The sequence below is a fragment of the Mastigoproctus giganteus genome, chromosome 2 (genome assembly GCF_048544385.1).
Source record: "Mastigoproctus giganteus isolate SK-2022 chromosome 2, ASM4854438v1, whole genome shotgun sequence".
NCBI classification, from domain to species: domain Eukaryota; kingdom Metazoa; phylum Arthropoda; class Arachnida; order Uropygi; family Thelyphonidae; genus Mastigoproctus; species Mastigoproctus giganteus.
This window is the reverse complement of record NC_143576.1, coordinates 46,642,129-46,656,612: the sequence shown is the minus strand read 5'-3', so window position 1 is coordinate 46,656,612 and position 14,484 is coordinate 46,642,129. Positions and strand designations below refer to the sequence as shown.

The following is a 14,484-nucleotide window of genomic DNA, read 5'->3' as shown; positions in this document are numbered from 1 at the left end:
GGCGGTAAGTAGATTGAGTTTGAAACAAGTGTTATTGCACTGTGGAGAGTTATACGAACAGCAAAAGCTTCTATTTCAGTTTGAAGTGGGATATGTTTAGTTGAGATCTTTGAATTTACTAGGATTGCTACACCACCATGGGCAGCATTAGCTGTATTTTGATGTCTTTGATAAAGGCAATAGTTCTTTATCGAAGGAGAAATTTGTGAGGTTAGGTAAGTTTCCGGTAAACAGAAGGCAACTTAGAGAATATCGGTTAATTAGGTATTGAATATCATAAGTATTGCAACGAAAACCTCTGCAATCCCATTGTAAGATGGTATGGTTCATTTAGGTTTAGTTGAGGATGATTTGTCTGACTGTTTTTTGTTTGAGGAGCATTTTTTTTTGGAAAGGTGGGGCGTACGGTATCCATAGTGTCATTTGTGTGAAGTTCTAGTATGGGTTCCTCATGATCTGGGTGTACATCTATTTCCATACTATTGGTGGATGATTCAGGTTTCTTATTGTCTTTAATACAGTGGATTCTGGTTATTTGGGCCACCGGTTAATCGGGGCAGCCGTTTATTTGGGGCAAATCTTAAAAAATAGAACCTAATCGAGAAAATAGCCAGGGTTTACTTCACTTAATTGGGACAACATTACCGTTTAATCGGGGCAGGAGACCAAAGCACTGGAGATTACCCTACGATCGTCTCCGACTGTACCACGTGGTTCGGTCGGATTTCTGGAGGTCACAACCATAAAACAATAAAAACAATTAGCAGTCACCTGTTTATTGGCCTTTTCTGTTAGTGCAATCTATCATAAATGGATAGTAAACTCAATCTTATTGAATTTGCGATAATAGCGACAGCTGGAATTCTGTGGGTTATTATGGTGAAATGCATTTACACTTTCATGAAATCTTCAATCATATAAAAAAAAAAAAATTAATTTTCAGAATCTTCTCTTCATTCCTATTTTTAAAGCTTCGTAACTTGTTACTCTGTTCTCACTTGTGTGTATCGTGTTCCTTGCAATTTGTGTGTGCCGTGTTCTTTGTTACTGATTGCTTATCTTTTTATTGTTTTAAATTTTAATCCACACCCACAAATGTCAGTGAACAGAAATGTCAGCTAGTTAGCATGTACATATTACAGTATGTATTAATTATTCCGATTATCATGTATATTCTTCCGATTTTCATGTATCATTTAATTTTTTTATTGGTAAGGTAATTAAGGGTAAATTTGTGCTTAATTTAGCTTTACTTTTATGGCCTGTAGATAATACTACTCCTATTTTCGCTAATTAGAATTGATGTTTAATAGAATTAAAATTCAATTCACAAATGTGATCACAATGACCGGCGCTTACTACACATCGTACAGTGAACGGTACTTTACTATGGTGAGTCCATCGTAACGTGATTTGATTGTACAGTGAACCAATTGTAAAGTGGGGGTCATTGTATTTTTCACTATTTACGTGAAACTTTGGATAATTGGGGCAGCCGTTTAATCGGGCCAAAATGCACTAGTCCCAATGTGTCCCAAATAACCGGAATCGACTGTACTTTTTAATTTTTCTTTGTCATGCTGGACTGTCCGAGTATCAGTTGGGATACTGATTGGAGTGTTGGTCGATTCACTGGTTTTAGTTTGATGTGTGTCTTTTTCAGAGTTTGATAATGTATTTTTAACCCAGTTAGCTAGAGATGTGCTGGGAGGTATTGATACAACTGTTTGAACTGCTGTTGAATGAAAGCTTTGAGTGTGAGATACATATGAACGACTGGGCATGGTCAACATAACCTGTCTGCGTGCCTCAGGGTATGTGACTTTGTGCTCTATTTTATATTTTTTGATTTCTTCTCTGTTTTCCACATTTCACAAGATTAGGAAAAGGCTGGGTTACTTTCTTGGCAGTTGGGGCAAATGAGACTTGAGGCTGAACAGTCTGCTTGTGTATGCTCCTTGGAACCACAAATAGGGCAGATGGCATCACCTCTGCATGCTTGTTGGGAGTGTTCATATTTTTGGCATTTAAAACAACAAATGGGATTAGAAATATAAGGCCGAATTCGGCAGTTTAAATATCCAGCTTTTACTGAGGATGGAAAATCTGGGGTGCTGAAAGTTAAAATGATTGATCTAGTTGGGACGAGATTTCCATCTTTTTTGTCATTATGCATTTGGCACCAATTACTTTTTGATTACTCAGTTCTTGAACTAATTCCTCTTCAGATATTGTAAGTAGATCCCATTCTGTTATGATGCCTTTCGAGGAATTTAAGGTGTTATGTGGAGTAATATATACTGGCAGCCCAACGAATGTTGTTGTTTTGAGCAGCCACACGGAATGTTTGGAGTTGGCTGTTTCAATAAGTAGGTCTCCGGATTGCAGTAGTTTAACCATTTTTGGTGTTCTAGCAATGGATTCCAAATATCTTTGGATGACAAATGGTGATAATTTGCCGACAGGCTGGTTGGTGAGAGAGTGTATCACCAGAAAGTTTGGCGTCTCGTTGCACTGCACTTTTCTTTGGAGCCTTTTTGGTTGATTCAAGTCATCATCATTGGGTTTGTCAGGCCTTGAGTTTGAAGGCTCTAAAGGTGGATAGTCGTTTATATCCTTTTCACCCTAGAGGATAACTTTTTCCACAGGTTATCCGGTCCCGCCACGGGAAGGTAGGAGCAGTGTCACTCGGAAGCCAAACGGTTGTTTGAAGTGTTAGTTGATTAGTAAAACTAGAAATATAGGAAAAAGAAAGGTGTGTTTCCTTTCTGTGTTCTAACTTGTGGCTTTCAAGTATAGAACTAGTTTTAAAGAAAGACTGTTGATAGAAATGTAGGAACTTAAAAGGAAATAACTTCAATCACTTACAAAGAGCGATCTACATATCACAAGAATATTGCTTGGCCTCAAAATACGCTTGGCACCCGGGGCCTGTTGTTTTATGTATTTATTAATGATACTGATGATGGTATATCAGGCTTAATGTCCAAGTTTGCAGATGATGTGAAGGTTGGCAGGGTTGTTAATGACACTAATTACAGTATGCTGCTGCAACAAGATCTAGAAAAGTTGAGCAGATGGGCTGAGAGGTGGCAACTGAAGTTTAACATTGACAAATGTAAAGTACTGCATATGGGAAGCAGTAACCCTAGAGTAACGTATCAACTGTGTGGTACTACACTGACAGTGGTAGAGAATGAAAAGGACTGGGGGTAATTGTGCAGTCAGATATGAAGTTTTCTGAGCAGTGCAGATGATCTGAAAGAGTAGTTCATGGAGTCTTGTCAATGATATACAGGAATTTTTCTAGCAGGGATAAGGAGGTGATTATCCCCTTGTATAAGGCAATGGTCAAATCATGCCTTGAGTATTGTATACAGGTAGGGAGGTCTCATTTTAAGAAGGATGTAGAGCTGCTGGAACGAATACAGAGAATGGCAAGAAGATTAGTGAATGAAACAAAGGAACTCTTACAAAGAAAGGCTTAAATTTTACAAATAACAGTGTCTGGAGACTAGGTACCTGCGAGGTGATCTGACTGAGGTGTATAAAGCCTTGATGGTTTGAGCATGCTCAGTGCTGATGGGATTCTTCCCATTGCTCAGAAACCTGAGAGGGCATAAATTCAAACTGAGGAAAGACAGTTGTAGGATAGATGTGCAGAAGTTTGCATTTAGCCAGCAGATGGTTGATTGCTGGAACAAACTTCCATCTGTCATTGTAGAAGACGATAGCATAAATAGATTTAAGGCAGAACAAGGCAAACATTTGGAGAGAATGGATGGGTGAAATGAGAAGGTTTTTTTTTTTTTTTTTTTGGCTGTTGCTATAGGCACATTTTGCAAGCTTGCTTTCTTGCATCATGTGACTTTACTAATGCTAATCAAGATTAACAAAATTTTTACTCAATTTCTGGAGAGCCAAAATCCAAAACAGTATTGTTAACAGAAAAATTCAAAGTTAGCTGTCTGAAAGCATACTGTACTTACTACTAGTAAACAATATGGCTGTATTTTAATGTAAAATTTTTATAAGTTGCCAGTGCCATTTAATTTCAAGTCCAAAGTTTGGATTTAAAAAAAAATTCCTGCGTTTTTTTTCTGCTTTTCTTAAAAAAGTACCTGTTTGTCTAAAACACTTCTTGCTTACAGTTACCTAATATTTCCAGCTTTTCAGAAGAGAAAGGTTGGCAAGAGTTTCCTATATTTTTGGACAAGAACATTTTGCAAAAGAAACCTAACAAGAAATACAAGATGGAGCATGATTCTATATTTCCTCACCAATCACCCTTTGTTAATTTTAAAAACTATCAACTAGTCAATTAAATCATCAAATATACCTTCCGTTCTTGTTAATTTTTAAATTTTAATAATTTTATTAATATTCTATACTTATATTTTAATTTACCTCTTAGTAACGATGAATCATGGTCTTTATTCTTATCAAAACCTTTCAAATGGTCATCTGCATTCACAGTTGATATAAGGTTAAACGGATCGACTTCTTGAGTTGGTTTATTTGAAAAATTTGTAAAGATATCATCATTATCTCCTCCACTAACATTCAGGAAATTTCCTTGTTTTTTATGATCATATTTATCACTTTGTTTTGAATTATGTTGAGCTGGTAGTTTTGTGCTTTGAAACTTTTTTTTTGAAATCTCGACAGATGGCTCAGATCTCAATGATCCCATAACAGGAAAGATATCCTCTTCTTCTGTTGATGGAGATGTATGGAAATCGATACCTTCTATCAATGGTGACTTTGTACCTTCGTTTTTGGTGATCTCAGAATCAAACTGTTCAGCTTCATTTTTAGGAATTATAGTATCTAAGCTGTTACTTGATTGAAGAGCTGCATGACGCCCTTTACGAGTTGGCAGCCTTCTTCTTGTCTGAATATGAACTCTATTCTGAAAGGCAGTAAAATATTATTAAAATACCATACTTTGCTATTTATTATGTACAAACATTCAACATATCTATTAAAAGACACATGATTTAGCACTTTAATTCTTTTGTAGTTTCTCTCTATACACCGATGAGCCAAAACATTATGACCAGCGAGCCGTTATGCAAATCAAAGTAACTGCAGGTGAACTATGGTGCATGCATGGGTCGGGACACAGTATAAAAAACATCTGATACTGAGCTCTGTTAATCAGATGGGAAAGGCAGCGAACTTAGGCAAGTTTCACAAAGGCCAGATTGTAATGGCCAGATGACTGGGTCAGAGCATATCCAAAATGGCACAGTTCGTGGGATGCTCATGGTCAGCCATGGTTAGTTTTTTTTTTTTTTTTTTTTTCTTAGTTGTTGGCGCATCGGCTTTTGTGGCCATAACGGACCTCCCAAAGTTTTTGTATTTTCTACTCTGATCCAAGCCTGAGGTGGGTTGCCATGAAACCTTGGACCAATGAAAATTTCCTTGAACCAACGAAAGTGGTTCAAGGAGGGGAAACCCACGAATCGCTGACGAGATGTTGGATGACCACGGTTCATTGATGCTCGAGGTGAGTGAAGGCTCTTCCGGATGGTACGTGGCAACAGAAGGGTGACTGGGGCACAACTTGCTGGTAATTGGAATGCTGGTGACAGGAGTAATGTGTCGCAACACACTACATCGAGCCCTGCTGAAAATGGAGCTTCGTAGCCACAGGTCGCTCCGAGTGGCTATGCTATCGATTCGCCAGCAACAGCATCTACAATGGGCACACGACCATCGAAACTGGACCTTGAGTGATTGGAAGAAGATCATCTGGTCCGATGAATCACTTTTCTTGTTGCACCACGTGGGCGGCTGGGCACGTGTGCTTTGTTTATCCTTTTTTTTTTTTACAAAAACCCCAAACACAAGAGGTATTAGAACCTATAGTACTTAGTAGCGGGTTTGGGTTGGAGGTTGAGAAGATGAAAGAAGATATTTGTTGACATTAGACTTGAACTTCTGTAGACTGTAATTTTCAGGAAATACACATGAAGGAAGCTTGTTCCAGAAAACTGCAAATGAATGAATAAACGAGAAAGAAGAAAAGTTGGTTCTGTGAGTTTGAAGTTAGACAGTAAATGGATGTTGGCTGGTGGCAGCATGAGTTCAGACAGTTTTGAAAGAGAGATCGAGAATTATAGAAGCCAATTCAGAAGAACAGTGCCCATGGAAGTATCTGTAGAAAAGGCATGCAGCAGAAACAGTACGTCTATGAGACAGTGAGTGGAGAGAGAGAAAGAGAGAGAGAGAAACTGTTAGAGATGGGTCATTAATTAACCTAACTGCCCTCTTCTGAATAGAATCTAGAAGCCTTAGAGAGGTTTTGGGGCCACCGCCCCAAATGTGGGAACAATATTCCATAGTAGGGCGGATTTGTGATTTATACGGGATGAAGAGCTGTTTGGAAGAAAAGTAAAGTCGAGAACGAAAGAGAAAAATCAAGTTTTTTAGATGCAGATTTGTAATGTGCTTGTGCCAAGAGAGATTAGAAGTCAGCGTAATCCCCAAAAGAGATATATTATTTTGCCTAGAAATCGGAGTGTCACAAAAGATAAGCATTGGAGCAGAAGAATCCTTTTTGCGAGATAAGACAAGACTTCAGTTTTACAAGGATTGAAATCAAATAAGTTGTCTGGGGAAGTGAACCTGGGGAAGTGATGGTGCCTGGATGCACTGTGGGACGAAAACAAGCCAGTGGTGGCAGTGTCTTGCTTTGGGCGATGTTCTGCTGGCATACCCTGATTCGAGTCATCCATGTGCCGGGCTGTTTGTTTGTTATTTGGTTTTTAGGAGCATTAGCAACTAATGCCATATTGCTCCAGGGATATGCAGTGATCATTCCCTGACCTTTCTGCATCCTCCGTATTTGGTGGTCACGGGCTCGAACCCTGGTCTAATCAAGAAGCGTGTGCTACGCACTGCTGCTCCTGCCCACCTGGCTACGGAGGCGGCATGTGCCGGGCACTCTGACGTCTACCACATTCCTAAACATCACTGCTGACAAGGTACACCCATTCATGGCAATGGTCTTCCCCTCTGGCGGTGCCATCTTTCAGCAGGGTAATGTGCCATGTCACACTGCCCATATTGTTCGAGACTGGTTCGTGGAACATGAGGAAGACTTCCAGGTATTGCCCTGGCCTCCAAATTCCCTAGATATCAATCCCATCGAGCATCTGTGGTTTGTGTTGCAATAGCAACTTTAATCGGCAGTGTCTCAACCATGGACCTTACAAGAGTTAAAGGATCTGATGATTACGTGTTGGTATCAGATACTACAAGACACATTAAGAAATCTTGTAACATCCATGCCACGCCAGGTATGAGCTGTTTTGGAGGACCAATTTGAACATAGAGGACCAATATCATATTATGTGGTCATAATATTTTGGCTCATCGGTGTATAACATTCTGCAATACACCTAATTCTGTTTTTACACGATAGATACGTTCCTGAAAAATACGTGTAAAAAAAATTCGTGTAAAAAAATACATTGTATTTATGGAAGAAAAGAAGATTGGTTCCGGATCTAAAAAAATCAGTAAAAATAATTTAAAAAAAAAAACACATAAAAATATTCTTTTTAAGCTTATTATTTTATTTCAACAAAATACACATGTAATAATATGTAATGAAAATGTATTAAAGTAAATTTGTATGCATATGAAATGAATTCTTCATGAACAAAAAAAATCTGTTTTACGCATAACAAAATTTTATTCATTTTCGCTTTCTGATAATAAATGGCGCATACGTTTGCGTACAATTGGAATATCACTGCTATCACTAGAAATGTTGTGGACATCGTCTTCTTCCTCTATTAATGAAATTCTTTCTGTGATCTCTTGAGCAAAATCAGCACGAGTCTCCTCTGGTGCTGATGTTTCACCGGTTTTACGAACGAATTCAGTTATTAATCGTTGTGTTAGTGTTTTGGTTAGGCCGTTATATAATTCTCTGTAAGAGGCTGTCAACAATTTCAGTTCAAGTTGAAACTTCTCAGCCCGTTCCTCATTAGGGTCATGTTTGACAAAATGATTACCTAATTTTCTGGCCAGTTCCAGACCTTCTTTTATTAAATCTGCATTTAGAACAGGATCATTTTCTTCATTATCACTACATTCTGTGGGATAAGGAGTCCCAAGGACAATCTCTAATATTTCATCTTCGCTTAGGGCTTTGTCGGTTAACAATTCATCAATATCTTCAAACGATAGATCATCGAATCCTTCTCCACCAATTTTGTGTGTCATTGTAATGATGTTGGGAAATGCGGTCGTATTAAGGATGATGGCTTTGTCGGTTAAAAATTCATCAATATCTTCAAACGATAGATCATCGAATCCTTCTCCACCAATTTTGTGTGTCATTGTAATGATGTTGGGAAATGCGGTCGTATTAAGGATGATGGGATCTTTGCTTTTTACACATTGTGGCCAAACCGCTTTCCAACATGAATTTAAAGTTGCTGGTTTTAATTCAGTTAACGCTAATCCAACTTGATTGATACAATCCATAATTGAGAATTTCTTCCACACATCAATGACTGTTAGTGTTTCATCATTCAGTTTGTCCAAAACGTGTTGGAATGTTCGTTTTACGTAGTATGTTTTAATTGTCGCAATTATACCTTGGTCTACCGGTTGTATCAAAGATGTAGTATTAGGTGGCAGAAATAAAATTTGTACGTTTGGGTGTTCCAAGACAGGATGGCTGGGTGCATTATCAAGAATCAGAAGAACTTTAAATTCGAGACCTTTCAAATTCATATAACGTCTGACTTCTGGGACGAAACATTTGTTGAACCATTCTATAAAGATAGCAGTAGACACCCAGGCCTTCTTGTTTGCCATCCAGTGAACAGGCAGTTTATTGATATCTACACCTTTCATTGAACGTGGGTTTAGGGCTCGATTTACCAGCAGTGGTTTCAACATACGATCTCCTGAAGTGTTAGAGGAAAATAATAAGGTCACACGATCCTTAGCTACCTTAAAACCACCAGCAGTTTTCTGCGATTTGGCTACATACGTTCTGTTCGGCATTCGTTTCCAGAAGAAACCAGTTTCATCTGCATTCCACACTTGATCAGGTGTATCCTCCATCTTCAATAATTTTTGCAAGTTCCTGCGGGAATACTTTAGCAGCCGATTCATCTGCAGATGCAGTTTCACCTTTAATTTTTATATTATGAAGAGTATTCCTTTTAAGAAACCCTGTCATCCAACCTGTACTCGCAGAAAATTCATACTTTCTGTTTAATTGAGATGAAGTGCTTGGCTCCTTTTCTTTACTTTTTTTTGTGACTGGTCTTCTATCCATATTACCAGAGCCTTTTCCATTTTTTCCTTGACAATATCTCTTGTATATGATGATGAATTAACACTTACTTTTGTTCCAGAACATAGCGACTTCCTAATGCAGCTTCATTTTTCTTAATAGTTCTTACGATAGCTTCATGTACACCAAAATGCTTTCCTACAGACGTAGCCCCTTGTCCAGTTGCAAGACGATCTAAAATTTGAATTTTAAGTTCCAAAGAAATCGCTTTCCTTTTCATTTTGGTAATAGGCGAATTATTCAACATTATATAAGGGCTACCGAAAAATATCTCAGTTATAATTAATAAAAAAAGGTATGAAAAATTTGTAAACTTACAATTTATTGACTATCGGCAAAATTAATAAATTTTTATGTGCACAAATTTCACTAAAGATTCTTTCACTTTGAAATAGAGCGTACTACTAAATGTCTTCCGAAGATACAATGCACAAATACCGTAGATGTGCACCAAATTCAATAAAAACGTTGACGATTCATAGATATCTAGATGTACACATTGATAAACAAAAGCATGCGTTTCAAAACGCACACACTAGCTGTTATCCAATCTATTGGTGCATGTAAAATAGAAATGATACTAATATGCCACAAATTAAAAAAAAAAAAATTTCTTAGAATTTAGGCAAAAAAAATTAATTGAAATCGTGTTAAATCAAAATGACTCGTGTAAAAAGAGAATGAAATTTTTATTTTGAATTTGTGTTAAATCAAATTCGTGTAAAAAAAGTTTGTGCAAAAACAGAATTAGGTGTACATAATAGTATTAGTATTAGTATTAGTAATGGCCGCATGGTGCAAGAAAGCCTATGGCTTATGCTGCACCAGCCAAAAAAAAAAAAAAAAAAAAATCCGAACAAAACAATGATAAACAATGATAATATGTCAATTTAAAGGCATAGAACAATGAGAAAAGCAATTATTTTAAGCAGATGTTTCAATGTGTGAATTACAAAAAGATTAAAATTAGACAAATAATAATAATTTAATATTAGAATCAGCAAAATTATGCAAGTACAAAAGATAATGTAGCATTAGCCAAAAAATAAAAAAAAAAAAGTAACCAACCAATATCACCTTTTCTCACTTCATTTACCTGTTCCATTTAAGTATTTATTCCAATCCCTAAAAAAAGGTACACACAATTTTATATTCTTATTACACACCACTTAGAGAGGTAGAGTGCTGGGGACCATATTCAGTAGTGAGCAATGATTTGGTTGGTATGGGGGTTTTTTGGCACAAGGGCAACTAAGGCCAAATTGTGCCTGTCAGAGTAATTGTGCTAAGGAAATTAATTTTTCCTGGTCATGTGTTAGAAATATTCATATAAATGAATCTTCATCGTAATCATCATCCTTTACAGAGTTTAGGCCAGATGGCCTGTTCTGGTCTCAAGTCCATCTTTGCTTTGAATGTCCTGGATCTCTTCTTCCAACTGACCGATATTTCATAATCTTCTAATCTTCTTTTGAAAATTAATGTCTGAAATCTTCTAATTTCGAAAACTTGAATCATCTTTAGAAAACTAATTAACTCAAGACACATTTGTTTCATCATTCAGAATATGATGCGGCTCTAATGAATTATGCTGGGTTAGAAGAGAACTAAAATTTGCAAGTCGAACAGCTTGACTGTAGGGAGAGTCAAGAAGGATGTGTTTCACTGTTGGTAGGAAGGGACAATGAGAACAGTGATGAGAAGGTGGGTAAAATGCATATGTCCAATGTGTGTCCTTGCAAGGACATCCACTTCTCGTCTCTTTAACCAATGCTAAGAGTATAAAAGAAATTTGACAAATTTATTTTATACACTTAGCATTGGTTAAATCTGTCATCAGCACTTGAAAGTTGTCAAATTTATTTTATACTCAAGAGTATAAAATAAATTTGACAAATTTCAAGTGCTGATGAAGACATCAAAGGCAGATATTGCTTGGATATCTGAGATGTGGCATCACACAGATATGAGGAATGCAGAAATGGAATTTCTACTACAATGTGTATAGAAAGGATATACATACATTTAAGATTCCATTAATGCTAAAGGCCACTCCCTAAGCCACAGCCTATCTGTGGCTATCAACTGCAATATTATACTATTAACTGGGTTCAATATAATTGTATAATATAGTTAGTATATACAATAAAAAATAACTCGGTGCAAATTTTTTTTTTTTTTTAATTCTTTCTTCTTCCTTTCAACTTTTTCCGCCTATTTTCTCCCTTTCTCTTTCTTTTCTTTTCCCTTCATTTTTTTCTTCTTTGAACTTCCAATTTGGTCACTTAGCCCCACTAAGAAGAATCTAATGGGGTACTTCAGAAGCAATGTTAGATCATAACGGCACCACCACAATGGTTGGCTGTAGGTACTAAACAATATAGTGCCATTTGTTCTTCAGTTAATTGTCTCACATAAAGCTATGCTTGAATCCATATTTTTCAAATTTGGAATAATCTGTCCAAAGTACATATTTTCACTGTTCAATCAATTATTGCTGATGGTTCTAGCCCAAGTCAACCATTTCTTTCTATTTTTTTGGTCTTAATAAGGGTTTTCTGACTATCACACAACCACTAAGCCCTGCTTGTTCAAGATGAAGTTTTATAGTGAAGACATGGTGATGAAATTTTAAAGTGATAGACATGGGAGTTCATTTTAAACTCAGCTCGGATTTCAGTTACCCATCGACCGTGTTTAGAAATCAGTGTTATGGTCTTATCATTTGCTCCCATTGTTACATGCAGTCATCCTGATTGTGGTTTGTCCTTTAAACTTCCAGTCTCCTTAAATTCCAACCAACAGCAAATTCTAAATGGGAAGCATTCAAGGAAGTAATCTTGGAAGCTAAAAGGCTTTTTGTTTCAACTAAGAAATACTGTTCCACGTTTAGGCCCAAATGGATGTCAGATGAACTAATGAGACTTGTGGCAGAGAAGAAAAATGCATGGGATGTGTATGAATTATTAGACGACACAGAAGCCTATGGTAGATAAAAGCTAGTCTGTAATCAAGTCACAAAGAAGGTTAAGCAAGCGAAGGTAGATTATGAGAAACCTTTGGCAAAGGATCCAAAGAAAAACAGCAAAAGCTTCTTTACTTACATAAACTCTAAAAGGAAGAGGGTGTTGGTCCACTTGATATCAATGAGTTGACTGTAGATGATCATTCTCAGATAGCTGCCAAACTAAATCAGTATTTTGCATTTACATTCACACATGAAGAGTTATTCAAGGAGGAGAAGGCTAGATATTTATCAAACTCTAACAGGGAGTTAAATGATTTTGTAATAACTGGGAGCAAACTGGAGAAGAAATTGATGAAGTTATAAGAAAGGCACCAGGGGTGGATGGGATCTATCCAGTTATATTAAAGCAGGTGGCAAAGGAAGAAAGCAAACCCTTAGCCATAATTATGAGAGCATCCATGGACTCGGGAAGTCCCCACGGACTGGAGGTGTGCAAATGTATCTCCAATTCACAAAGGAGGATCAAAGGGTGACACATAATTACAGACCTGTTAGTTTGACTACTGTTCCAGGGAAAATAATGGAGTCACTGGTTAAGAAGCATTGTAGGATCATTTAGACAAGACGGTAGTAATAATTCAGACACAGCATGAATTGTTGAGGGGAAGTTTTGTCTGACCAATTTGTTTGAATACGATGATGTGGTCACAAAGGAACTGGATGCAAAAAATAATATTGATATCATATACTTGGATTTCAGGAAAGCTTTTGATACAGTTGCACGTGGAAGACTACCGTACAAATTGGAGCAGTATGGTATTAAGGGCAAGTTGCTACAATGGATAAAAGGATGGTTGAGTGGGGTGGAAGAAGACAGAGAGTGGTAATCAATGGACACTGCTCTTCGTGGGCTAATGTTATTAGTAGTGTCCCTCCGGGTTGAGCCCATTGTTGTTTTCTATATTTATCAATGATATTGATGAAGGTATATCAAGCTTAATGTCAAAATTTGCAGATGATACAAAAGTTGGCTGGGTTATTAATAACAGTAATGACAGTATGCTGATGCATCAGGATCTGGAAAAGTTGGGCAGATGAGCTGAGAAGTGGCAACTGAAGTTTAATATTGAGAAATGCAAAGTACTGCATATGGGTGGCAGTAACCCCAGAAAAATGTACCAACTGGGTGGTGTTACACTCAGGGTAAGGGACAAAGAAAGAGACCTGGGGGTAATCGTGCAGTCAGATATGAAGTTTTCTGAGCACTGCATATAGGATGCCAGAGTAGGTCATGGGGGCTTGTCAAAAATATACAGGAATTTTGCTAGCAGGGATAAGGAGGTGATTATCCCCTTGTATAAGGGGATAATCACCTCCTTATAATCACCACAACACCTTGAGTATTGTGAAAGGTCTGGAAGCCTCATTTTAGGAAGGATATAGAGTTGCTAGAACGGGTACAGAGAAGGGTAACAAGACTGGTGAGGGGAACAAAGGGGTGATCTTACAAAGAAAAGTTTAAGTTCTGCAAACTGCAGCGTCTTGAAACTAGGCACCTGCAAGGTGATCTGACTGAAGTGTATAAGGCCTTGAATGGATTGAACAGGTTCAACAATGATGGGAATCTTCCTCTTGCTCGGATTACAAAACTGAGGGGGCATAAACTGAAATTGAGGAAAGACAGTTGTCAAGTAGACGTGTGGATATTTGCCTTTAGTCAGCAAGCAGTTAATTGCTGGAACAAACTTCCATCTGTTGTTGAGGAAGCTTAAGTAAATTCAAGGAAAAAGTGGACGAACTTTTGGAGCAAATGGATGGGTGAAATGGGAAGGGTTTTTATTATTTTTTTTTGGCCGATGCTGTATAAAGCTTGATTCCTTGCATCAAAAATGCCTCTGCTAATGCTAATGTCGATTGATCTTAATCAGGTGAGTTTCCGTCCCTATCACGAGGTGGCCGCCTACCATTACTTTGTTATTGATACCAATATCTTGCAATGCATGTAGAAAGGACATACATATATACATTAGAGGCTTATGCTGTACCAGCAAAAAAAAAAAAAAAAAAAAAATCCTGTGTTACTTTGAGAGAGAGAGAGAGAGAGAGAGAGAGAGAGAGAGAGAGAGAGAGAGAGAGTCAGAAGTAGAAGGGAATCGCCAAGAAAGCAAGATGATATCCAGCTCAGGAC

General features: G+C 37.4%; 1 protein-coding gene across 4 annotated transcripts in view; it reads right to left on the bottom strand.

Moving 5' to 3' along the window:
- FAM21 (Family with sequence similarity 21) overlaps positions 1-14,484 on the bottom strand; it is a 1,354,861-nt gene that overhangs the window by 141,234 nt on the left and 1,199,143 nt on the right. For all 4 annotated transcript variants that reach the window (XM_090388854.1, XM_090388862.1, XM_090388870.1 and 1 more), the window contains one exon: positions 4,408-4,912. In XM_090388854.1, coding sequence (XP_090244980.1) covers positions 4,408-4,912 — 505 coding nt within the window. The remainder of the gene's footprint in view (positions 1-4,407; positions 4,913-14,484) is intronic.